This window comes from Marmota flaviventris, chromosome 2, assembly GCF_047511675.1.
Source record: "Marmota flaviventris isolate mMarFla1 chromosome 2, mMarFla1.hap1, whole genome shotgun sequence".
NCBI classification, from domain to species: Eukaryota; Metazoa; Chordata; class Mammalia; order Rodentia; family Sciuridae; genus Marmota; species Marmota flaviventris.
In genome coordinates this window covers 9,958,364-9,983,750 of record NC_092499.1, presented here as the reverse complement: position 1 = coordinate 9,983,750, position 25,387 = coordinate 9,958,364, and the positions used below count along the sequence as shown (strand labels likewise).

General features: G+C 54.2%; 1 protein-coding gene across 1 annotated transcript; it reads left to right on the top strand.

Moving 5' to 3' along the window:
* Positions 1-21,035: 21,035 nt before the first annotated feature.
* C2H14orf132 (chromosome 2 C14orf132 homolog) lies at positions 21,036-21,550 on the top strand. The gene is made up of 2 exons (XM_071606224.1): positions 21,036-21,102; positions 21,294-21,550. The coding sequence occupies exons 1-2, from the start codon at positions 21,036-21,038 to the stop codon at positions 21,548-21,550; spliced, it is 324 nt and encodes a 107-aa protein (XP_071462325.1).
* The last annotated feature ends 3,837 nt before the right edge of the window (positions 21,551-25,387 follow it).

The window sequence follows — 25,387 nt, the reverse complement described above, 5'->3', positions numbered from 1 at the left end:
CCACAAGGTGCCCTCTCAGAAGCAGAGCAGCCCTCCCCGGACTCCAGACCTGCCAGCACCTGGATCCCAGACTGGCCCCCCCTGGCCCCCAGAACCGTAAGACACACAATTCTGTAGTTTATAAACCACCAGCCTGTGGTGTTGTGTGACAGCAGCACCCACAGATGGACAGCGCCCGTGGCTGAAGCTGCGATCGCTCCCCTCAATGCCGAGCCCAGCACTCAGGACCTCCAGTGGGTGGTTCAGGCCGACAGAGCTCAGACCACCCAGCGTCTCACCTGCAGCGTGGACTGGGCCGCCGGCAGACTGCCTTCCACCAAGCAGCCCCGGAAGGAGCCGTGTCTTCTGCGAAGGGGCCTCTCAGCTGTCTCCTGACCAGCCACGTCTGCTGGGCCCTTGCAGGCAGAGTCCACTTCTGGTACTTTGGGTCAGGAAAAGGGAGCAGTGCCGAGGGGCACCTGGGGTGGAGCACACAGGCCCCCAGCCTGTCCGAAGCCCCCTCTGCCTGGGTCCACCCAGAGAGGAGCGGGAAGTGCCTTCCTCCCCTCGGTTTGCGTTACAGGGGTTGGCGTTCCCCTTCCGTGTGCCATGGCCCCTCAGGACACTAGGACTGTGGCCCTGGCAACCCCTGCCTCTTGCTGCAGGCCAGGTCCTGCTGAGGGCTCTGCGTGGCACCATGTTCTGAGGTGGGAATCACAGTTGCTATGTGTAGATCTTGATGGCCCCAGGCCTTGCATTGGGAGGTGTGGAAACTTGAGGGGGTGAAGATCTTAGGGTCACTGGGGATGTGCCCTTGAAGGGGACAGGGGAAGCCCTGCCCCTTCCTCTTTCTTTCCCAGAGTCATGAGCTGAGTGTCTTGGCTTTGCCCCTCAGTCACTGCCCTGATGGGCTGTCCCCAACAGAGGCCCAGAAGCAGTGTGAACCTCCAAAACCGTAAGCCAGTTACCTTGCCCCTCAGGGGTTGGTCATCTCAGATGCGTGTCCTAGTGACCTGGTACCGGCTAGCACAGTTAGGCACATTTTTCAGTGAAGCCACAGAGGCCCCAAGAGGGGGAGGGACACTGAGTGGTGGAACTGGGGCGTGAACCTGCACCCCGCTGGTTCTCCCCGGCTCCCACCCACCACTGGTTCCAGGGCCACACGCCACTGGCTCGTCACCCTGCATCTCCAGGTGCGGCTTGCTGTTTTGCATAGCTCTTACCCAGAAGCACTTCTTTGGCTCCTGATGGCCATTCTTCAATGACACCATGGGCCCCTCCCCTCCTCCTGCTCCCAGCATCCAGACTCCTGGCTTTAAGCATCTGTCCACATTGGCCTGTTTAAAACTGCGGCCCTCATCTGGCCTCCCAGGGGGCTCACTGTCTACCGCCACTCCACATGGGGACCTTGAAAGGCCCCAACCCTCACTTGCACTGAGAGCGTTGGCGGGCAAAGCAGATGTGTGGCAACGGCTTCTGTTTGAAGCTAACATGGAGATGATCCCACGCACACAGCACACCCGTGCAGGCGGTAGGGATTAACAGGCGGCGTTGGGAATGCTCCCACAGTCTGTGCTCTTAGACAGAAAGCTTTGGGGACGAGACTCAGCAGCCACCTGGCTCTGCTCACTCCTGACCCATCTAGAGGATGGGGAGTTGGAAGGAAGGGTCTTCACAGAATTCTGAGTACCGGCCCAGCCTGGACTGGCTGCAGCCAACTGCTTCCATGTGGGGAGGCCACAGGTTACCTGGGGGGGGGCTGCGGCTCCTCAGCCCAGGATCTGCCAAGTCCAGACTGGGTGTCCTGAGAAAGGCATGACATGAGTCTGTTTGCATACCTGAAATGGGACTTGGTAATACCTGCCCCTCCAGTGTCCTTTGGTGGATCTGCAAACATGTACAGACAGCTTGGCAAATATAATGAAGAGTAAAAATGATGCAGCTTGACACGCATCGAGCTCTTGCTATGAGCCAGGCACTGGGAAATGCTCTCGTCATTCCCATTCTCCTGATGAGGAAATTGAGGCCCAGGGTCTCTAGGCCCAGGCCCCAGCACATCTTCCTGGCCCCGCCTTCAGCCAAGCTGAGATGCACACAGCTCTCTTTGGACATTTGCACCCAAACTTTGAGTGCTTTGTCCCCAGGATGCCCCCACTGCTGGGCAGGTCATACCTCCTCTCCCGTGAAGCCTGAGGCTTGCACCCTGCACACCAGGATGCTGCCCTCCCTTCCGGCCACCTGTGTAGAATGTTCTCTGCAACATTCCTGTGTGCTCGTCACTGCCTGACTGCCGTGTGTCATTTATGTAGGTGACTTTGCCAACTCTTCCGCGTCATCTTCTATCTTGGGACATGGGGTGTGAAGTCACCTGTGCATCAAGATAGAGGAGATGCACTTGGGGTGGCAGTCCCTGCCTTTGCCATGGGACCTGTGGCAGGTCCTTGCCTTCAGAGCCACCGTCTCACTTTCAGTTAGAATGACAGTGGTTCTCGCACAAGCATGGACCCCATGGAGCAAGCCCAGTTGCTTTGCCCAGGGTGGGGAGCACCAGGGCTTGGTGCTTGGCAGCCCAGCGGAGGGGCAGGTCAAGGCTGAGCAAGCAGATGTGTTCGACCTCTGCACCCCCTCCCACTACAGGCTGGGTTCAGGGCCACGCAGTCACAGGGCTGTGTCCTGTGTCACCGTCTTTCTCCTCCTGCCTCACCACCTGCTGGATTTCCTCCCAGCATCCCCCGGCCCCCTGCAGCCTGTCTGCACCCCGAGGCAGGAGCTCCCATCCAGCTTCAGACACCTGAGGATCCAGGACAAGAGGGGCTGGGCAGAGTGCCCACCTTCCCCCAGCACTGCCTGCTGTCTCCCTCGCCCTGTGTGCACCCACTACGGGCTCCTGATTCGGAAGGATGATAGTAAGCTCATGATTCTTGAATTTGAAGAAGTTCTTTCCAGAACAGGCACCTTCTTAAAATAGTAAAGTTACTACCACCACTGCCCACCACTGCTACCAGAACCAATGCTAAAATCATGGTGGCTTAGGAAATCACCCCCTGCCTGTGCTGGGCTCTGCTCAAAACCTGGTGATGTTCACTGTGCCCAGGTCCTTAAACCATCCTTCAGCACCTTGGTGAGGCAGGTGTTCCCATCCCCATTTTACAGATGACAAAGGTAAAGCCCAGAGAGGGTGAAGGGTTGGTCCACAGTCACACAGCTCCCTGGTGGCCAAGTTGGACACGGACGGCAGGTGGCCCAGCCCCTTTGTCCCCCCAGGTCCCCTCTTAAAGGGCTGGGGTTGGTATTCTCTGAAGCCACGGGGCATATATGTCACCACCACGTTATTCCACTTTATAAAAACTCACTTAAGGATCTACTTGTTTAAGTGTGTGACAAATGGCAGATGTGGCCACCCGGAGTGCCATTGCTAGAGTTCCTGTGGTGGACATCTGGGGCCTGGAGTAGGTCTGATCCCCTGGGGGCACAGCGAGGGGGTGTGTGGGACGGACTCGGCTTTCTCTCCAGCACTCCTTCCCCACGGCGCGGCCACCACCTTACAGATGCTGCCTTGGGTGGGGTGGGGTGGGGGCAAGATTTAGAGGGAAACAGGGAGCAGAAACCCGCAGCTTTCCCTCCTGTGCTCGAGGGAACAACTCTCCCAACTCTCCTCGTCACCAGGCTCGGACTCAGTGAGGAGCTAACCACGCTGCCCAGGCTCGCCTCCCTCTGCCTCCCTGGCCTGGCCGGCAGCACCCATCTGCCCATGCGCGCCTCCTGCTGGGCCTGCTGGCTGGCGCTCCTGCCCTCCTGGCAGCTGAGACATTGGCCCACGGGTCAGGAAAAGAGAATGGGTTCCTAGCAGCACAGCTGTGGCTCTGCCACCATCCGGGGACAGAGCCTGACTTTGCATCCTGGAGTGAGTCCTGCCTTGCTCCTCCCCATCTCAGCCGTGAAATGAGCGTCACCATCTCGGCTTGCTCCCTGTCAATCAAGACAGCAAGCGGCTGGAGAGGAGCGGTGGGTCTCTGTCCCCCTTTCCTACTCCCCCACCCTCCCTGCCTAGGGCAAAAGTGGACGTAGAGATCACAGCCACCCACACGTCTCCACACGTCACTGCGCTGTCTTCCTCAGAGGAAGCTCGTCCAGGTCTTGTGACCCCCACCCACCTGGCTGCCCCCAAACTTCTGGAAAGGCTCATGTGCTCGGAAAGCCGCTGCCTGGGAGCTTCCCTGCCACCCTCCAGGTGTGAGCCCAGGTCCCTTTTCCACATCGCAGCTGGGGCTGGACCAGGGCTTTCGGCTGAGTCTTCGAGTGACTGTCTTCACTCCTGGGCTGGCAAGCACCCCCTTCTCTGGGGCGCCCCCTACCTCAATTAGCCCTTGGGTACCCTAAATGCACTCAGGAAGAATAAGATCTTGTTTCTGCCAACAGGCAGGTGACTTATGGAGCATAACATCGGCTTACTGGTGAGCATTTATTGAGTGTCTGCTGTGTGCACAACACATAGTATCAGGAGGCGGCATGGTCCTTCCCTATCCAGAACCACACAAGGGGACCTTTCCCACCTAAAACACAGGTTCTTCACGTGATGCCTGCAAAGCCTCTGGGAGGTGGGTGGGCAGGGACATCCTGCCTGAGTCTGGTGAGCAGAGACCTGAGGGGTCCGGCTGCAGCGCTGACTTGCACTGTGGGACGAGGTCTCTGCTCCTGGCTTCAGGTTCTTCCCCTGCCAAGTCCCGCACCCCAGCAGGCTGTCCCACATGGATGGCTGCCCCCTGGAGCAGGGTGGAGAGGCCTGGGGAGCCGTGGCCTCCTCTAATTGGAGGAGCTCCGGTGTCGCATTCCCCTCTGGACTCGCTTTCCTGGCAGGTCTCTTCCTTGCTGGGACTCGGGTCAGGCCCACTCCACTGAGCAGCCTGCTCCTGGCAGGGATCTGCCCGGCGCCACCAGCTTCCTTGATCTTCGGGGCCCTGGCTGGTCCCAGGGGGCTCCTTCCGCCCTGCCTGGGCCAGGGCTCGGCCGTGGCTTCCTGAGCAGCAGCTTCTCTGGCTGCCGACCAGCTGGGCCCAGGGAGTAACTGTGAGCCAGGCCACGTGTCCAGAGCCAGCTCGGGTCAGCAAGCCACGGCCACCTCTGCTCCTTCCTCTGGCTGCTCACGCAGGTGCCCTGTGGACGGGAGCACAGCCGGTCCACCTGGAAGCGCTCTGGCGTTTCTGAAGGCCCTCCCCTAGAAGGTGTGCGCCCCAGCAGAGCTGGTCTTCTACTGTCCCCGAGGCTGGATTCCTGCTGGGAACCGTTCTGCTCAGTTGAGGAGGAGGCAGCTGCCCTGGGGGTGCCGTCGTCCACCCCTCTGCGCCGGGACTGCATGCCCTCTGATGGACAGTGGCTCTGTTTTGATTTCTTTTGTCCTCTCTCTCTCTTCTCCAAAGTAAGCATCTAGTGTTTTTCTCTGGCTTCCAGCCTGTGTCCCCGGCATTCAGTTTAATATCTCTTCTGTCCCTGAGCTAACCAGCAATGACCCGTTGAGCTCCCACCCTAACCCTGTGGTCCTGGAACCTCTGCACCAGGAGAGGAAATCCAAGGTGATTCGGAGGACACCACACCACAGGGACACCTGTCCCACCTCAGGGATGCTCAGGACCTCAGGGGGGTGCAGTAGGTGCCAATGTATGGCAACCTTCCCAGCCTTAAAGGGGAAGCTTTAAGCTCCCCGCTGCCCTGTATTTACTCAACCATTGACACCCAGTGAGTCTGGCAGGAGCCACCACCTATGGGAGGTCAGGTGCAGCCAGGCCAAGTCGTCGGAGCTGCTCCGGGCACTCTCTCCCTGAGGTTCTCAACCACAGCCTCTGAAGCAAGCTGTGGCCCTGTGGGTCCCCAGAGCCCCCCTCAGCTCTCGCTGTGGGCCGTGGGCTGGACTGGAGGACAGGTCCCATCCAGCATTTCTGTGTCCCCAGGGCAAATGTTCCCTTCCTCGTTGGTAATCAGAGGTGACGTGCTCTGTGGAGACAGCATCTTCTCCTGCTGCATCCCGCTCAGTTACTATGGCAACAGACTCAAAAGGAGTGAATTTGCTTTTTCCTCTTAATTCTGTAATGCTCTCAGGTTTTCCGAAAATACCCTTATTCTTCTGGGTCTTCTGTGGCCGCGGCGGGTTGGGTGCACACCTCCTCCAAGTGTGCGCTGCACGAGGTAGCTCAGTTCACAGCAGTTAACCAAACAGACATTTTGGTAAAAATGCTTGCTGCATCTACTTTAGGTAAGTAGATGTGTTAGGCACCGGAATTAAAGAGAATTTAGACTTATTTAGACTTATCGTGTATCCTTAAGAGTTCACAGTCTCTGAGAAAGACAAGTGACACAATGTAGCAATGTCATGTGATGTGATTAATGTAATGTAATATAATAAATATTTTGTTAGTTGTGGGAGTAAATCAGTGTGGGGATCTGGAGCTGGGTTCCTAACCAGTCACTTCTGAGCTGTGCAAGCTCAAGGAAGTGCCTATACCTCTCTGAGCCTCAGTTCCCCATCTTATGCTGGGCTGTTGGGCAGTGAATACATGATACAGCACCAGACCCAGAAAGGTTCTTGCTCAGGTGTTGCTTAGCCAGGGGATGCTCAGGAGAGGCCTGGGAGGGATGTGCATCTTGGCGAAGGGCTTGCAGAAAGTGGAGGGGCAGTAGAGCATCCTGGGCCACAGCACTCCACCAGCCACAAGGTGGCCGTGTGAAAACGCCTGGCATGTTGGGCTCTGGGTGGATAAGAAAGCCAGTGCGGCCCGTGCAGAGACTGGATCTGAACCCAGAACCTCCCTGGGCTCCCAGTGGGACCCACTTTGAGAACTGGTATCCTGGCGATCCTGTGCCCCTGGGGAGCTGTGAGGCAAACACCCAACCTGCGCTTCAAGGTCTCAGTGTGCACACAGTGCTGCCTGTCATTGTTCCTGGTCACATTCGGGGTACTGCAGTGTGACTTCTGCATTCCTGTCTGCCTCGGTGCTCTGAGGGAAGGAAGCACGTCGATGTCCCCGGAAATGTTGGCACAGGGGCCGCTGCCCATGGGCCCTGAGAGGTGGTGGGTTCCTGATCAATTACCTCTGTGCCCTAGTCCCTTAGTGCTCAGGAAAGTGACTACCCGCTGAGCTCAGTCCCCACCTGAGTTTCCTTCCACCCGTGCCTCTGGGTCCTTGCCTGGAAAATGAGGACGATGTTCCTACCCACATCTGGGGGTGGTGGACGACAAAAAGCCATTGTGCCGTAAGGTACCCCGCACACACCTGCACTGCACAGGCTCTGGGAAGTGCCACTTCTCACCGCAGGAGTCTTGTTTCAATGGAAAGCCCCCAGCTCAGAATCCAGCCGGCAGTGTTGGGGTTTGATTGGGTGATAGATATTGCCATCAGCCACACCCTCTGCGGAGGACAAGCACAGGGGAGCCTCCAAGCCTGCGTTCCTTAGCATTCTCTCCATCACCTTCCATGGGTCCCCGGGGGAGATTAACAATATCCCTGCGTCTACTGAACCTTCCACGCCCAGCCTCCCTTGGAGAAGGGAGCTGCCTTTATCTGATGCCAGGCACACGGGCCAAGTGCCCTGCCCCTGACTCCACCAGCACCTGTGGCTGGAGCCAGGCCAGGAGCTGGGAGGTATGGGCCCCTCGGCTTTCCACCAGGGGGTGGTGGGGGTCCTTGGGGGGACAGTTCCTGTTCCCAGGTGGTTAACTCCAGGTGCCAGCTGCAGCTGAGTGTTACTTTTACAATAAGTGGCTGGCGGCTCGAGTGTCCCCCAAGCCCAGGCACCTGCCCTGTCCAGGAGCTGCTTGTGTGTCTCCTCCTCGGTCTTCGTCACCACCAGAACCCCTTCCTTCCTCTCTCAGGGAGGCCTGTGGCAGACGGGGCCACACTACATTTGCAGAAATACAAGGAGACTCTAGGCACGTCCCCACTAGACCCCGATTCTGAGTTTGAAGTGCTGCATGGATTGCAGAGGAGGGCCCTGGTTCACGTCGCCTCCCCCCCACCACCTTCTGATTGGCGGGGGCTGACCACAGGTCCCACCTGGCCCTCTCTGAAGGCTAGTTTCTATGCCCACTTTTGTTCGGGCATTAATACAGGTGCCCCTGCCCATATGGTGGGCGGCCCTGAAGACCCACCCTGAAGGTGTGGGGCGCCAGCTGCACACCTAGGTCCCCTGCTCTGGCCTGTGCCCGCAGGGCTGTGCTGCATGATCACAGTCTCTCTGTCCTGAGAGCCATAGGTGCCATGACCATCACTGTGTGCCGCTCGCAGGGACAGCTGAGATGGCTCCAGCCTCCTCTGAGTGCGGGAAGGGGAAGCAGCATCGGGAGGGCTCGAGACCCATCTTCAAAGTCACTGTGCCAAATCCAAGGTCCCCAAGCGAATGTCCAGTGGCCCTGATCTTCTTAAAGGCCGTCTGTTGAAGTGTGGTGCACACAGAAAAGCATGTGGCTGGGCACATCCCCCAGGTGAACGTGCCAGCCCCCCTCGACCCGCCGCTCCCTGCTCCCCAGAGACTTCTCCCCTCAGGAGCAGCTTGGCACCAGAGGTTCCTTTTGCCTGGTCTTAACCTTGGTGAAAGTCACAGCTCCTAACCCCGCACACTTGATACTGGGGCTGGGGAGGCCCGCGTCGCCAGGGTCTGCCCTGGGCCTTGCGGGATGTTTGGCAGCACCTGGACTTCAGCTCACTGGATGCCAGGGCCCCAGCCATCCTGAAAAGCGACTCCAGACTCTGCCACCCTGCCCTGGGGGTCAGAATCAACCCTGTTGGCAGCCACAATGTGAGCAGACTTGCAGAGTGTGCTCTTTCTTGTGCCTGGAGACTTGGGTGAGATTCAGGCATGTGGTCATGTAGCTCAGAGCATTCACCTGTGCTTAATTCTGTGGAGGAAATGGACCTCAGCTTACCCAGCACATCCCCAGGACCCTGACCTGAGCCCCCAGCAGGCCTGTGGGAATGCCCAGTGACCTCCCCAGTAGACCAAGGGCCTGGTCCCCGAAGCACCTTTGCCAGAGATGCAGTAAATCTGAACACGCAGAAAGAGCCTGAGCTTCAGACACAGGATGGGCTCTGCCTGGCTCTAGATGCTTGTTCCTCAGCTGTCGCCTATACCGTGGGAACGTTGCCTCCATCTCTCAGGGGCCGTGAGGGCTGCATGTGCATCAGTCAGCTTTCCTTTCTATAATGAAATTCCAGAAGCAGGCTACTGTATAGAGAAGAGACACTTGTTTGGGTTCATGGTTTAGGATGCTGAACGCCCGAAGAACTTGGTGCAGGCACAGGCTCTGAAGACCCCTCCCCACATCCCCATGCCCCCTCACACCCTTAGCTGCAGCATCTGGTAAGTGTATGCATGACTTTATAGAAGCTGCCAAACTGTTTTCCCAAAATGGTTGTGTCACTGTGCCCCACCAGCAATGCCCAAGAGGTCTGGTTGCTCCAACATTCTTGCCAGGACTTAACAGTGTCACTTTTAAAAAGGGCGGGGGGTGGGAGGGGTGGACACCTTTTGCACAGTGCTCAGTGGCATCCTGTGTGGTTCTGGTTGTTTCCCTGATGATCAGGACCATGGAGCGTCTTTCCACAGGCCCCTCTGCCGTCTGTGCGTCTCTCAGCCCGTGACGCAGCTGCTGTCCAAATGTCCAGCTCTTTTGCATATTTTTTAACTTTTTTTTTATCATTGAGTTTTAGAGTTTTCCAATGGTCCACTCCCAAGACTTGTTAGACATGTGATCTGTGTGTTTTCTTCTAGTGAGGGGCTCGTCATTGCTTCCTCTTAAGAGTCAGAGAAAAGCTTGATTTTGGTGAGGTCCAGCTGGCTGAAGACTTGTATGGATTATGCTCTGGATGTTGGAACTAAGAAATGTTTACCCAACTTGAGCTCACATTTTTCTCCTGTATTTTTTTTTTCCTAAAGGAATTGTAGCTTTATATAAGCATCCATATTCAGGTCTAAGATCCATTTTGAGATATATATATATGAAACATACATATATATACATATAGCATGAGTTTGGAGTTTGGCTGTTTTGTTATTTTTGTATCAGATTAGGTTCCAGATTCATATACCCATATACCCAGATGTAGACATACGGACATAGGTAGACATGTCTCTTGCAAACCCTTGTCTACTGGTCCCAGCACCCTTTGCTGGAAAGACCACCCTTTCCCCCTTGAATTGCCTTTGCCATTTTTTCAAAAGTCAACCGACCACATTTATGTGAATTGATTTTTGGATTCTCCATTCCATTACTTGGTCCTTTCGCCAACTCTGTGCGGTCTTAATATCTGTAATTTTAGAATAAGTCTTGAAATGAGACAGTGTGAACTCAACCAGTGTGTTCTTCTTTTTCAAAATCATTTTGGCTATGATTGATCGTTTGCCTTTGCATATGAATGTTGGAATCAGCTTGGAGACTTCTAGAAAAACATCTGCTAGGATTTTCACCGGGATTGCACTGAATTTGTACATCAATTTGGGAGGAATTCACATCTTCAAAACATTGACTCTTCCAGTTCATGCTAAGTATTTCTGCCCATTTATTTAGATTTTCCTTGCTTTCACCACAGATCATGCACATGTTTTGTTAGGTGTATACTAAGTATATTATTCTGTGGTATTATTTTAAGTGGTATTTTTTTTTATTTTAAATTCCAATTGTTCATTGGTTGAATATGGAAATACAGTTGATCTTTAATATTGGCTTCATTGTCTGCAAACTTTTTAAAACTCATTTATTAATTATATGATCTTTTTGTAAATTCCTTGGGATTTTTTTCTGTAGACAGTCATGTCTTCTACAATTAGAGATAGTTTCGTAGCTCCTTTGTATGTAAGGAAACTCTGTATCTTTTATTTCTTTTTCTTGCCTTATTGCGCTGTCTAGAACCTCTAGTATGATATTGAATGGGAGTGGTGAAATCAAACATCCTTACCTGCTCCCTAGATCTTAAGGGGAAAACATTCAATCTTTTACCATTATGTATGATGTCAACTGTAAGTTGTTTTGTAGATGCTTTACCAGATTTAGAAAGTTTACTTCTATTTTTAGTTCGCTAAAAGTTTTTTATTATAAATGGATGACGTTTAGTTTTGTTGAAGGTTTTTTTCTGCATCTGTTGATATGACCATTTTGTTGCCTTTTAAATTCTATTAGTGTGATATGAATTACTTTCATTGACCCTTGAATATTGATTCAGCCTTGAATGTGTGAATCACACTGATTGATTTTTTTTAATGTTATGTGCATTTGCATTGATTGATATTTGGATGTTGACTTGGTATTTCTTGGTCAGCTCTATCCTTTGTATACATCCTTTTTATATATTACTGGATTCAACTTGCTAATATCTTGTTGACTGCTTTTTCTCTATGTTCGATTGGGATATTGATCTACAGTTTTCTTTTCTTAAAATAGCTTTCATTTTAGTAGCAGAGTAATGCTGGCCTCATTGAAATGATTTGGCAGATGTCTCATAAAATGAGTTGGAAATGTCCCCTGCTCTGTCTTCCTAGAAGAGATTGTGTACAGTGGGTATTATTATTGATTTGTCAATGAATCCACTTGGACACTCTTTCCAGAAATTTTTTACCTAGGAACTTAACTTCTTTAATGGCTCTAAAGGCTGTTCAATTTATCTTTTTTCCTTGAGTTAAGTTTTGGTCGTTTGTGTTTTTCAAGGAATTGACCCATTTCATTTACATTGTTAAACACATGGACATATGGTTATTTTTAATAATTCCAGTAATCCCTTATCATCCCTTTAATATTAGTAAAGTCTAGTAACACCCCCTCTTTCTTTATTGATATTAGTAGTTTGTGTTTTCTCTTCTTTTTCCATCTGGGGAGAGGTTTATAAATTTTACTGATCTTTTCACAAAGTCAGATTGTGAATTCATGGACTTTTCTCCATGTTCTTACTTTTAATCTCATTGATATTCACTCTTATTATTTTTACTTCATTACTTCTGCTTATTTATGTTCAATTTGATGTCCACCTTCCCTTTCATTTCTTGAGCTTAGATCATTGATATCTTTCTTCTTTTCTCTTATAAATATTTAATACTATGAATTCTCCTGTAAGCACTGCTTTGGGTACATCAGCAAATTTTGATAACTCGTATTTTTTTTTAAATTCAGCTCTCGATATTTCTACTTTCTCTTGAGACTTTTCCCTTGACCTACGGATAATTTAGAAGTACGAGGTTTCACTTCCAGTAATTGGGAGATTTTCCTGATGTCTCTATGTTACCAATTTCTGATTTAATTCCATTGTGGTCAGGGGACAGATTTTATATAATTTTAATTCTTTTAAATTTGTAAAGGTTTGTTTATGGCCCAGGATGTGGCCTGCCTTGTTTGATATTCCATGTGCTCTTGAGAAAAATGCACATTCTCTTGTCAGGCAGAAGGGTCAATAAAGGTCAGTCAGATCCTGTCGGCTGTTGGTGTTAGGTCTCCTGTATCCAAGCTGATTTTCTGTTTCTATTACTAGGAGAGGAGCACTGAAGTATGAGAGTTTGGGATTATAGCCTGAGTGTTTTGAATTTTACACTGTGAGATGCCGATGTGATGTTATTGATTGAATCATGTCCCTCCTTCCCCAAATTCACATTTTGAAATCTTGAGCCCTGGTACCTCAGAATGTGACTGCATTTCCAGATAAATGGAGTCTCTAGAGTGGGTCCCCATCCAATATGACATGTGTCTTTGTAAGAAGGGGAAATCTGAACCCAGACACACAGAGGGAAGATGACATACAGAGATGTGGGGGCAGATGGATGTGGACCAGCCAGTAAGGGTCCTGAGACAGATTCTCCCTCCCAGCCCTCAGAAGACCCCACCCACTGACACCTGGGCCTCAGCCTTGACCTCCAGGATGGTGAGGAACGAGCTCTGTTGTTTCCGGCCCCCTCTGTGGGCATGCTCTGCGGGCGTGCTCTCGTGGCCCTCGCAGCAGAGGGTGCTCACCAGAGCTCACCACGAAGCTTTGCAGGGCTAGGAGGGGCTGTCCTCGGGGCACCCTCATGAGCTGTCCCCATGTGCGCAGGGGTTTATGCCACAGTTTGTCACTCAGAGCCTTTGCTGTGCCTCCTGGGGTCACGAGTGCAGGTTCACACACATCTTTGGATGTCCTTTCTCCACCCTGCCCTAGGACTGCCCTGAAACCCTGTAGCCCCCAGGGCCCTTCTTTTCTAACCTCGGGCTAGACACCAGCCACATCCTGCTGCTGAGGCAGCGCAGAGAAAAAAGATGAGGAATCCCCAGGCTCCAGCCCTGGGCCTCCTGCAGCTCCCCAGCCAGCAGGGAGGGTCTGCTACTCGGTCCGAGGTCCCCAGGCCACAAGGTGGGCAGTGAAGGAGGCAGCACAGCGACTCCAGGTTTACCCTCCTGCCCTGGTCCACCTGCTCCGCCCCCCTGCCAGGGTCCCTGCTCTTTGGACTCCATCCGGGATTCTTTATTGTTCTCTGTAATGGGTTTCCTCCATCTTGACTGACACCAGAAGCCTTTCCATCTTATTTTAACTTCTCTTTGTTGATCCCAGGGCCCAGGGTTGGAACCTTCAAATTCAGACAGGGAGCAGATCCAGCAAGATGCGTGGCCCAGTCCAGGGGGCAAAGCTGGGCTGGACCAGGTCCGTACTCCTCCTGTGGGCATCCTTGGGCTCGGCTTCCTCCTTGAGTGTGTCCTGTACCCGTTCACAGTCCTACAGAACTGCCTTCCCCAGGGAGGGCCGCTGCCTCGCCAGCATGCATGCTGGGCAGAACCAGCCCCCTAGGACTGATGGTGAGGGTCCACGGGCGGAAATGAGAGCTCAGGGGGCCCTCCCGTCTCCTCCTGATCTTCTGCTCTTCAGAGTACTTGGGGAGGGGCCACCATTCACCTCACAGTGGGCTCCCACCTCCTCTCTCATGTTCCCAGTGGAATTCACTTAAAATTCGCCAGATTCAAAAATGGAAAAGGGCCGGGTGCGGTTTCACACACCTGTAATCCCAGCGGCTCGGGAGGCTGAGGCAGGAGGATGGCGAGTTCAAAGCCAGCCTCAGCAAAAGCATGGCCCTAAGCAACTCAGTGAGACCCTGTCTCTAAATAAAATACAAAACAGGGCTGGGGATGGGGCTCAGTGGTCGAGTGCCGTGCCCCTGAGTTCAATCTCTGGTACAAAAAAAAAAAATAAAAAAAATGGAAAAGGAATATAGGAAGCCCTCCATGATGCTCAGACCTCAAGAGCACAGCAGACCTCAAGAGACAGACCTCAAGAGCCCTGCCCTGGGCTCCGTGGGTCCCTGCAGCAAGCCCAGGAAGAGGGTGGACCCCAGGAAGGCTCCTGGGCACCAGGACCTAAAGCCGGGCGCTGCGTGCTGGAGACCTCAAGAGCTCGAGAGCCTGACACCCGCAGCACCCGGGCTGGCTCCCCCAACGCTCATCTCCACAGAGCAAGAAGGAGCGGGCAGAGGGCGGGCACGCGGCGCACCGCAGGGTAGAAAAGAAGAGCGCGTGCGCGGCCCTGATCCTTCCGCAGACCCCCTGAGCAGCCTGTCCTGCCCACGTCGAGCTGGCACCGTCCCCACTCCTGGCCCCGTGCCGTGTTCCTGTCTTGATGGAGCACCTGTGACACCCTGTGCTCACGTCGGTCTTGGTTTTAGACCCAGAGGTCGGGGGTCAGCCCTGGCCCTGTCACTCAGCCTTCCTCACTGTGGACACCTGGACCCTCAGCTGGTGGGGAAGACGGGGCTGACTCTGGTCACTGGGAGGAGGTTTCAGTCCTGGTCACTTGGCCCCTGTGGCGAGGCAGCGCGACAGGGCAGGGAGCCTGGGGTGGGGCAGAGCTGCTCATGGTGGCCAGGAAGCAGAATGGAAAGGAAGTGAGGCGTGCCCCAGCCCCCTGTGAGGGCACATCTGCCCATGACCTAGACCTTCCAATAGGCCCCGCCTCTTAAAGGGTCCCCCACCTTCCAGGAGCGCTCAGCCGGAGACCAAGCCTTCAACACAGGGGCCTGTGGGGACTCTCTAGGCTCAACTATAGGATCCCTGCTGTCATCCAGCACCTCTTAGCACGCAGCGTGTTTGTTGACTGAGGGATGGATGGATGGATGGCTGTCACTCTCAATCAATGCAGCCTCGTGTTTAGACCTTAGGGACCCTGTGAGAATTTAGAAATCGTTTTAATAATGTTTATAACGGGATGGAGGCTCCTCTGCAATTTCCTTGTGAACTAGGTCATCCAGAGGCTCAGGGGTTGCACTCCAAAGACACAAAACTGAGGGTACAGATTCTGAAACTGCAGGCCTTTCTCAGATTGGCCAAGCACAGGATTGTCAGATACAGCAAAGGCAGGACACCCAGTTACCTTTGAATGCCAGATAAATAATGAATAATGTTAGCATAAGTATACCCAGTGCAATATCAGGGATATGTGTATACTAAAAAAAGAAAAAACAAAAGGTTTTGTAATTTATCTGGCTTCCAAATTTAACTGGGTAGCCTGTTTCATCCTAGGGCTTCATCAGACACTCCTGGCCCCACAGCTGCTCCCTGGAGGCCCATCCATCACTGAGCTGGCCTTCTAAATAATTTGCGAGGACTTGTGAGCCTTCTGTCCAGTGTCCCACAGTCTGTGTGGCACCTTCTTTGCAAAGATGTGGGTCCAAGCGCAGCACGGCATGGAGCAGGCATGGTCCAGCCTTCAGGAGCTGTGTCTGCTCTGGCCATGGCCTGCCTCCCCTCTCCACCCAAAAGCTCCTTTCCCTGGTGGAAAAGCCTCCCAGCAGCCCCTTCCGCAGCAGTCTTAATTATTTTCTCTATTTTAAATGAGATACTTGAGTCTCAGAAGTGTGGCTGTGTCACACAGCAAGGAGACTTTGGCTCTGGGACCATGTCTAATGCCTTCAGGGTTCTTGACTGATGGTCCTAGGATCCATTCCTGCACCGCATATTTTGGGAGTGTCTGCTCTGGGCAGAGGGGATGCTGGGGAGACAGGGTGGGTCCTGCCTTCTGGAAGATGTAACTGGGAAGCACAGCCTTCAGGGGTCACGTTGGCTGTGCGTTTCTGGTCCTCTCTGACCTGGTGAACTCTCTTCAACAAGCCACGAGCATCTCCTTGGTCAGGGAAACCACCCCTGAGCCCCCCCAGGGCCACCCCACCCTCTGTGGTCAGATGGCCCAGGTCCATCTCAGCCAGGGGAAGCTCATTGGCAGCTCTGCACCCTCGGCCACATTCTTGTCTGTGTGCGAGCCCTTGCGGTGCTCCAGGCTAGTGTCTGTACCCCAAGTCTGCTCCCAGCTGAAACCCCACCAAGGATGCTGTTCTCAGGGCTGCCCCTGCCCTGCTACGTGAGCAACCCTTGTCACCATGCCAACAAAGCCATGCCACCAGCAGGTGTCTCCAACAGTGACTTAAAAGTAGACCCGCCTGGCTGGGTGGCCTTTGAAAGCCACCATCTTTCTCCACCTGTTTCCAAGGTGACTTTGGCCAGCATCCCCTCCATCTGACATGAGCCAGCTCTTCACCAAATCTTCCCAGCCTCCAAATGATCAAGTAAGCACCAACCATTTGTGGTCCTGATTTGATTTTCAGCGCTTAAGGTCATTTTCATAGCTAGCCAGCACTTTGAATTTACAGTCTATTTTACAAAGGAAAAAAAAAAAACACACAAAACAGAAGCAACACACCTGAGACGGATGGATTTGGCGCATCTCAGCTGCCTGCCTTAGCCTAAGTTGGAGGCGTGCGGGACCATCTGTCAATAACTGCAAATGAACTGATTAATTGATCACAAAAAAAAACCCATGGCTAGCCATGCCTGCCTTCTGATTTCCTTACTTCAGCCTCAGCAGTAGGTTAAGAGATACATAATAATAAGTGTTCAATTACTACAGGAACAATAGAAGGGAAGAATATTAGTAATTATCAAGTGACTATAGTAGTCTGTTCTGTGTTACTCTAAGGAAATAACTGAAGCTGGATAGTTTATTAAGAAAAGAGGTTTATTTAGTTCACAGTTTGGAGGCAGAAAGTCCAAACAGCATGGTGCCAGCTCTGGGGAGGGCCCTCCTGACTGCATCACATCTTGGCAGATGGCACCTTCATTAGAATACATGCAAGAGGGAGAGGTCACCTGGTAGGACAGGAAGCCCAGGAATGAGAAAGGGTCTGGCTAGCTCTTTTATGACAACCTCTTGCAGGAACTCACTGGTGTCCCACCAGAACTACTTAGTCCCTTATGATGGCAGTCCCCAGTGACCTCCATAGGCTCCACCTCTTAAAGGTCCATCACCTTTTAACATGGCCACCCTGAGGACCAGGCTTCCAACACATGAATCCCTGGAGGTTAAAACCACGTGCAAACCCTGGCAGAGATTAGCAGGTGCCCTGTCATTGTATGGGTCTCAGGTGCCCCTTGCAACAATCTCACCTGCTCGTCTGTCTTATCCCCATTACTTACAGGAAGGAAATTAAGCCCAGTGTGTAACTGACACACCCAGACCCCGATGTGTGTTCAAGCAGGATTCGCCCGAGTCTTTCTAAACTTCGTCCCACCCTCGTCTTTCCCAGCCTGGTCCCTAGGCTCTGGGGCAGCAGGATCAGTCTGACACTGGCCACATCCTCTGGCCACCTGAGCTCTCACCACAGGTGCAGGGCAGGGAAGAGGGTCTCAGCATGGGGACTGTCCCATTGCTGAGGAGCTCTGGGATTGTGTCTAGGAGGCACTCCGGAGGGGAGGCCCCTGCTGATTTCACCCCCATCAGTTCCTGTGGTTCTACTTGTTACCCTTTTTTTGTTAAGAAAGAGGTGGAGGGAGTTCGGCCTGAGGAGTCAGCCGTGCCCTTTTCTAACAACCCTTCAAAAGAGCCCTTTGTGTGTAGGAGGGTCTCTAGAGGCTGGAAGAGGCCAGGAAGCCAGGCTCCCCTGCACCTCCAAGGGGGCAGCTTTGCTGACACCTTGACGGTGGTCCAATGAGACCCCTAGATCTATAAAAACTGGTCTCATCGTAAGCCACTGAATTTGTGGCAGTTTGTCACTGTGGCAACAGGAAACTAACACAGGCGCTGAGTGTGCACCACAGGGAAGCAGAGAGCAGAGGCGTGGGAGGTTGAGGGCGCATGGTGAGCCTGGCGAGGCCCTGCCAGAGTCTCTGTTCAGATCCCCATTTTCTCCCCCAGCGTTTTGGGTGAAAATTTTCTCAAACCCAAACATGCCCCAGAGACAGGCAGGCAGCAGGCTCAGGCCAGGGACCTCCGCAGGATGGAGGGGCGTTGGATCCTGCCTGTGGAGTCAGGGTGGCCTGTCTAGGAACCCGCACAGGTGGCCCTGGAGGAGGGAGGGGAGGGCCAAGGCACCCGCGTTCTGCATGTCCAAGAGGACGAACATGCAGCGTCCCCTGGCTGGACCCCACTTTCTAAGAGGCCACCACAGAAAGTGGCCTCCAGTGGCCTAGGAGGCCTTGTGGAGGGTGGGCCCTGTAGAGGGCCAGAAGTGATGACCTAGAGAAGGGATTCACCCCTCCTGGGGACAGAACCAGCCAAGTAGGAGTAGCAGTTGTTTGTAGAAAGGAGAAAATGGCCGTCTTTATCAGTGCGTGGACTTTAGGCACCACTGTGCAAGCCCCTAAGAACTCCACGATAAGAATGATAAGTATAGTTCCCCTCACAGAGCCCCCAGGCCACTGGGGGACAGTGTGGGACAGGCCCCCAGAAGTGGCCAGCCAGGGAGTGCTGTGGGGGACAGGACTGTTGCACTGAGACGGGCAGCATGCTCAGCTTTGCTGGAAAGCCCAGGGCCCCTCCCGGTGGCTGAGCCCAGCAGCACCAGGCCCTCTGCCCAGCCTTCCTGTCCCCCATTGTCTGGTTGGCCCACATGTTCCGGATCCCTGTGGCCCATCTGAGGTCCTAGTTCTTTTATTTCTAATTTTAATAGCTTTGTTAATGTCTATGCAGACGGTCTCCAATGTATGGTGGTTCAGATAGGATTTTTTTTTTAACTTGCCCTGGTGTGAAAACAATGCACCTTTAATAGAAACTGCCCTCCGAATTTGGAATCTGGGTGTTTCCCCGGGCTAGATAGGAAGCCCAGTCCTCTCTGCTGATGCTGGGCAGTGTCAGTGGCCACAGCTCCGTCAGCCCTGCCTGCTGGAGGGGGAGCCAGAGACTGCATTTGGCTGAGTCGCTGAGCTCCGGTGCTTGTTGGGTTGGGCATCTGAGCGCATTTTCTACTTATAATATCTTTCACTTACCACGGGTTTGTAGGGACATAACCCCATCGCGTTGTCAAGGAGCCCTGTCATCTGTTATCTGTCCCATTTATATCCGTCATTGTTTATGGACATACTAAAACAATGCTGACTTGATTATGTATATAAATGCACCTCTGGAGCCAGCTCACTCCCAGGGCCAACAGCCCCCATCTGGGAGGAGCCCGGCCTGAGCGCCCCCTAGTGGCCCTTTCCCATCACTACACCCCAGGACACATGGCTTCATCACGGCCATAAGGGCAGCATGTGGTCAGCAATGAAATGCCAAGTTCCTCCAGTCAGGAGCCCATCAGAGGTCGCTCTCCTCAGTCAAAGCAGTGCTCAGCTTGTTTATCAGTAACAAGGAGGCCTTTACAAGGAGGCCCCGAGACCCAGCCACCTACCAGGACTGGTTGAGCCCTGAGTCGGGGGGCCCAGGCTCCAGACTGACCTGCTCCACACCCTAACAGGTTAGACTGTGGCCTCAGCCTCTGCTTACCCACCTGTAAAATGGGGTGTAGCTCTGCCATCAACCAGGAGAAGGGAGCATATTAATATCTCTGGCTCATCTCCTGGCTAGCAGGGCCTGCAAACATGTGTCCAGGAAGGGGTGACTGTCTCCTGTTCGTCCCTTCAGGTCCCATGTGAGGGAAACATTTATCAGAAGTCAAATTGGTGCCAGAACCAAACCTGGGAATTAATACATCTCCACACTGGCTCTGGGGGCGAGGGAGGCGGCAGGGCCTGGGACAGCCTGGACATTGTTCTCCTAGGCGGGGGCAGGGAGAGCCTTCTTCCCTGTTAGGTCCAGGGCCGCCCTTTCCCTCTGAGCAACCGACCCCCCACCCCCAGATCCATCCTGTGGGTGGAACAGATGGGAGCCTCTCCATCACGCGGAGATAGGTAGTTCTGATCCCCAGAGACAAGTGCCCGGCATCCTCAGGTCAGTGACGCGCAGCCCAGGCAGGGGGAGCTAGAAGCACTCTCCCAGGGGAAGTTTGTCCCTGTGGACCAGAAACTCTAAAATATTCATCACTATGGACTCAGAAATTGTGCATGTGGCATCTGTCCCCCGAAATAAAAATGTGTGTGCAAGGATGTGTCCACCCAGATGCACGGTGCTTATCAGTGTGTCTTACATAAAAGGCAAAAATGGAAACTCCTGGGTCCAACTCTAGGGGGAGGATTAAATTAGGGCTTCTGTGTTTGATGGAATATTACACAACTGTTGGAATGGGGTTTGGATGGACTTTTTAATACGTAGGTGAATCCCCCTCTCTCTCCTCCTGGCCTCTGATACATTCACATCCAGAAAAAAAGCATTGAAGAGAAAAAATATTAAAATGTTACAGGGATTATGTGTGGGGATGATGAGTCTCATCTTTGTTCTCATTTTTGCTTGACTTACACCTTGACTGTGGTCCCGTGAGACCTCCACATCTATAAAGTAATAAACTGGTGTTGCTCTAAACCCCTGAATTTGTGGCAATTTGTTACTATAGCAACAGGAAACTGACACAGAGGCAGTGTGTGTCCCTCCCAGAGAGAGGCAGGCAGCAGGCTCAGGCCAGGGACCTCTGCAGGATGGAGGGGTGCTGGATCCGGCATGTGGAGCCAGGGTGGCCTGTCTAGGAACCCGCACAGGTGGCCCTGGAGGAGGGAGGGGAGCGCCAAGGCACCCACGTTCTGCAGAGGGCCAAGCGTGGCCAAGAGGACGAATGTGCAGAGGATTTAGAAAACACTGTTTTCTTAGTGTTCCGTGCTGATCACATCATATTTGTAAACTCAGGAGAGGATTTGGGGGAAGTGGCCGGCCATGCTACTTGCAGGCCTGGTGTGGGGGTGGCGCTGTGAGTCCCCAGGAGTCGCCCGCTGGCTGTCGGGTGCGCTTCTTGAAGCTCTTGCCTGTGGAGTGGGCACAAGGGCATCCGCCACACACCTTGCCATGAATGCTCATTTTCCGTCACTGAAACACGCTGTCACTTACACGAGGGAAGGCAAAGGCCTGCCTGGGTGCCAGGGACAAAGTGCAGTTCCCAGGGGTGGCTCCCCTGAGGGGCCCCTCTCCCCGCAGCTGCCCTGTTAATTCTCTCTCCTTCCTCACAGCTGCCCATGATGGGAGGAGCCTTCATGGACTCGCCCAACGAGGACTTCAGCACCGAGTACTCCCTGTTTAACTCCTCCGCCAACGTCCACACGGCCTCCAACGGCCAGGGCCAGCTGGAAGAGCCTCCTAGGTCCTCCAACGACGCCGTCTTGCTGTGGATCGCCATCATAGCGACGCTGGGGAACATCGTGGTGGTCGGGGTGGTGTACGCCTTCACCTTCTGAGGGCACGGCTGCCACCGGCCACTCAGGACGGCCCCTCTGCACCGGCCACTGCGAGCCAGGCTTTCCATGTGGCCCTTTCTTGCCCATGTTCTAGAATCCGGAGCTCTGACCGCTTGAATGGCCTCTCTGGGCACAGAGACCTGGCAGCCTGGAGGGCAGATATCCAGGCTGTGGTGAAGCTGCTCCAGACATGGAAGTGTGAGCCTCCTGCTCCGGGGGGCTCAGCAGACATGGCCTGTGGGGGTCATTGAAACTGTGGTCCCTACGCAGGAGACGACGTGGACCAGGTGGTCAGGGTTAAAAGGTGGACGTGGTCTGGTGATCACTTGCTAACCGTAAATGACCGCTGCTGTGTCTTGATTTATACAAATGTGCTAAACCCCACGTGTGGGGGCTGGGCAGGAGTAGCTCTGGGAACACTCGCGTTCCCAGCCCAGCTGGGTTTCCTGTTCAGCCCCTGGTCATCTTACAGGGCCATAGGGCTGCCCTAATGTGACTCGGAAATGGCCTTCGTCACCAGGCACTTGGCCCCTTAAGGGCCCTGGGCACATCAGGAAACCCAGGGATGGGGGGTTACTGGTCACATGGTGGGGTTTCGGGGGCACTGGTGTCCAGGGCTGGATGTACTTCCTCATCTTTTCAAGAAGAGAAGGGGACACCTTCAAAACTACTTCTGCTGCGCAGTTAACTTTTCAGCTGCCCAAACGAAGTTGCTCTTTCTCCTCGGAGGAATCCTGGAATTCCAGAGATGGGAAAGATGCCCATCCACCTAATTGTCAGGTGGATGGGACGGAGAGGGCTGTGGTCTGCCTGTGGTCCCAGGTCCGGTTACTGGAGAAGGTGCCCTCGGTGGTGTGACCATCCAGGGGTGTAGAAGCCAGGTGGGAGGCGGCAGGCTGTGCATTCTCCTGTATTTTGGGCCAGTTTGGCTGTTGTGTGCTCCTCTGCAGGTCCAGTTTCCCTGGGGGTCCTACTAAACATGGAAGGTCCCCAGTAAACAGCAGAGCAGGGTGGGACGTGCAGGGCCCAGTCCTGGGAAGTTACTGCACAAGGCCACCGCACCACCTTCCCGAGGCCACTCCCTGTGCAGACAGTGGGAAGGATCTCAGAGAGGACTGACTGGCCACAGGCCCAGGGGTCTTTCTCCTTCCCTTCTCCCTCCACTACAAAAAGAAGGTACGTGGCATAAATCTCCACTCTACGATGGAGAAACTTTGAAAGCTAGTAAAGAAGCCCCTGTGTGTGTTTGGGGATGATTTAGAAATCCTGACCCAGTCACTGCTGTCTCAGAGGACATGAGGGTTCTTGATGATGGGTAAAGGGCACCTCGGTTGTCCAGAAGTGGCCACTCGTCTCTGGGAGCTGCACGATAGCAGGCTCACCAGCCCGGCCTCCAGACAGAGCCATGGCGGCTGCCGGCTGTGATTAGCACGCATCCATCTGCAAATGCTTCTGCTCAGTGAGGAACCGGCCTGACCTTTACAGCCTGGGATAAGGGACTTGGGACGGTCTGCCTGGGACTCCTTCTGGACTCACTGCCGGACAGCAGGCTGGACTGGGTAGTTAGCCTCCAAGCACAGGACCCTTTGGTGTTCACCGGCTGCTTCGCCAGCAGCGCCCTCCTCCCCATGCCCCAGGTCTGCCCCCCGAGCAAGGCTTTCTTAGACAGATGTCTCCCCGAGAACCCAAGGAGGGAAGTCCAGAGCCAGGACAGGGGCCAGGGCATGCCTGGCATCTTCTGGGGCACTTCAGTGCCAGGGCTTTCTGATGCCACAGCTTCTGGCCTCAAGTCCCCAGGGGCGCCTGTATCCCTTTAAAGAAGCAGGAAGCAGCCCCAGCCTACATACGGCCGTGGGAAGGCAGGTGGGAGAGGGCGCTGTGTCTGCCGTGTGTAGAGGGAGAGAGGCAGGAAGGAAAAGTGGCATCTGGCCTCGGGAAGGGAGCCAGCGTCCCAGTCCCTGGGGACTTGTGACTGCAGGGGTCTCCTCGACGACACACCCCATGCACACATAAACGTCAGTTACATTCAGTGTTCAAGTCTCTCTCCAGAGTCAGGCCACAGACAGCGGGGTGCCCTGGGGCCATCTGTCCACACCACAGTGTGCAGATCCCAGCGGCTCCGGCTCTGTCTCCCTTGGTTCCTTGCTGCTTTTATCCCGTCATCACGGATAACGGTGAGGAGCAAGGGATGGGTTTCCAGCCAGAGAGTGAGCCGCCCTGTCCCCCGGCCTCTGTGGTCCTGCCTTGGTCAGGTGAGGGGAAAACACAGACCTGGCTCCTGTGCCTGAGCACCGGGTCCAGGTGCAGCGCCACACTCGCATGGCTGTCCTTCATCCTCACAGTTACTTGGCAACATCATTTCCCTAGTGCACAGGTGAGGCGCTAGAGGCGCAGAGGAGTAAAGTAACTCTCCTGAGGCCACACAGCATGCAAGTGAGGAGCCAGGCCTGGAACTGGGAAGCTGGGCTTCAAAGCCGGGCTCTTTCGGTGACACCATACTGCCCTTCCATGGCCGGTGTCACTTCCAGGGCTCTGATAGACCAAGCCCTGGGTCTACAGAGTGCGCTTCTCATGGTACACTCCCTGGGCCAGCTCTGGCTCTCACAGGTCTCTGGTCATCCTAGAACTGGGCGCACTCAACCCCTGCCCGTTCCTTCTCTGCCTGACTCATCAAGTGGTCCTTGATGCTGCCCCCCACCGTTTAAGATTGTCCACAGGTCTCCTCATAAGGCTCCAGTGAGGTTCCCAAAGACTGCCTTTCTCAGGATGCATGCAGAGGGGGGCTCTGACCGGGAGCCCTCAGTGCACTCTGGGAATCTGCTCCTCCAAGCAGAACTGCCAGGTCAGGTCGTGGGACGGCCCGTGTTGCAAGTTGACCTCAGCTTAGACACCGCCCTTCTCTGAGGACCAGGGCTCTCCAGAGCAGGGGACACAGATGTTCTTCGTTCAGACTCCAGCTGGGGCCCAGTCTGGCTTCTCCCTAGGTGAGGCGGAACCCAGGGCCCCTCTGATTGACGGGTCAGTGCTGAGGAAGGAGGCACTAGCCTCTCGAGTAGCTGGTCCTCGGAGAAGGGCTGCTTTTGCTAGAATATTCTCTGCGCTCCGTGAAATCAGTATCAAGAGGCAGATGAGACCCCTTCCCCACCCCAGAGAGATGACTGTGTGTCCTTGTAGGAGTCCCCAGGGTCCTAGGGGGCAGGAAGGAAGGACAGGCTGGCGCCAGGTGGCTGGAAAGGCAAGAAGCCAGCTTCTAGCCCCGTTTCAAGTGGGAGCTGGGAGCCCGCCAGACCCCGTTAGTAGATGTTAGGATCCGTCTGGAGCCGCAGACCAGGCCTCCCCCTCTCAGCTGGTGGCTCCCTTCACCATGAGCAGCCATGTCCCCTAGTTCCTCTCCTGCTGCTGTTCCACACGTCTCCCTGGTGTTTTGTGCTGTGTCATGTACCTCCCAAATTCCCCTGGGGACAGCTGTGGGGGTGCTGAGGGGTGCACATTGTCACCCCACTTTTCGGTTGAGGAAACGGACAGGCCACAGGCCTGAAAGCCCACAGCAAGGAGCACGGTTCAACCCCGGCCTCCTTGGCCAGCCCCCTGCCCTCCCTGCACCCACCGCCCCCAGCATGAGCCTTCCAGGGTGGGCCTCTGAGGCCAGGCCCAGGTTTGGCCCCAGGACTCGGTAGCCAGATTGCCAATGTCAGAAGGAAAAGGGACAGGCACGGCCACACATTCTTAGACTCAGAGCCTCACGGATAAGGGCCTTAGAGGGCAGTGGGCAGGGCCACGGAGAGCAGCTGAGGCCACCCAGAAAATCAGTGCAGAGCTGATGGGTCCTTGGGCACC

Excerpts from the sequence above, each read along its gene's own strand:
- C2H14orf132 (XM_071606224.1), top strand. The coding sequence starts at position 21,036 with ATGCTACTTGCAGGCCTGGTGTGGGGGTGGCGCTGTGAGTCCCCAGGA. Across the intron at positions 21,103-21,293 it reads AGTCGCCCGCTGGCTGTCGG|CTGCCCTGTTAATTCTCTCT; the intron begins GTGCGCTTCTTG and ends CTCTCCCCGCAG.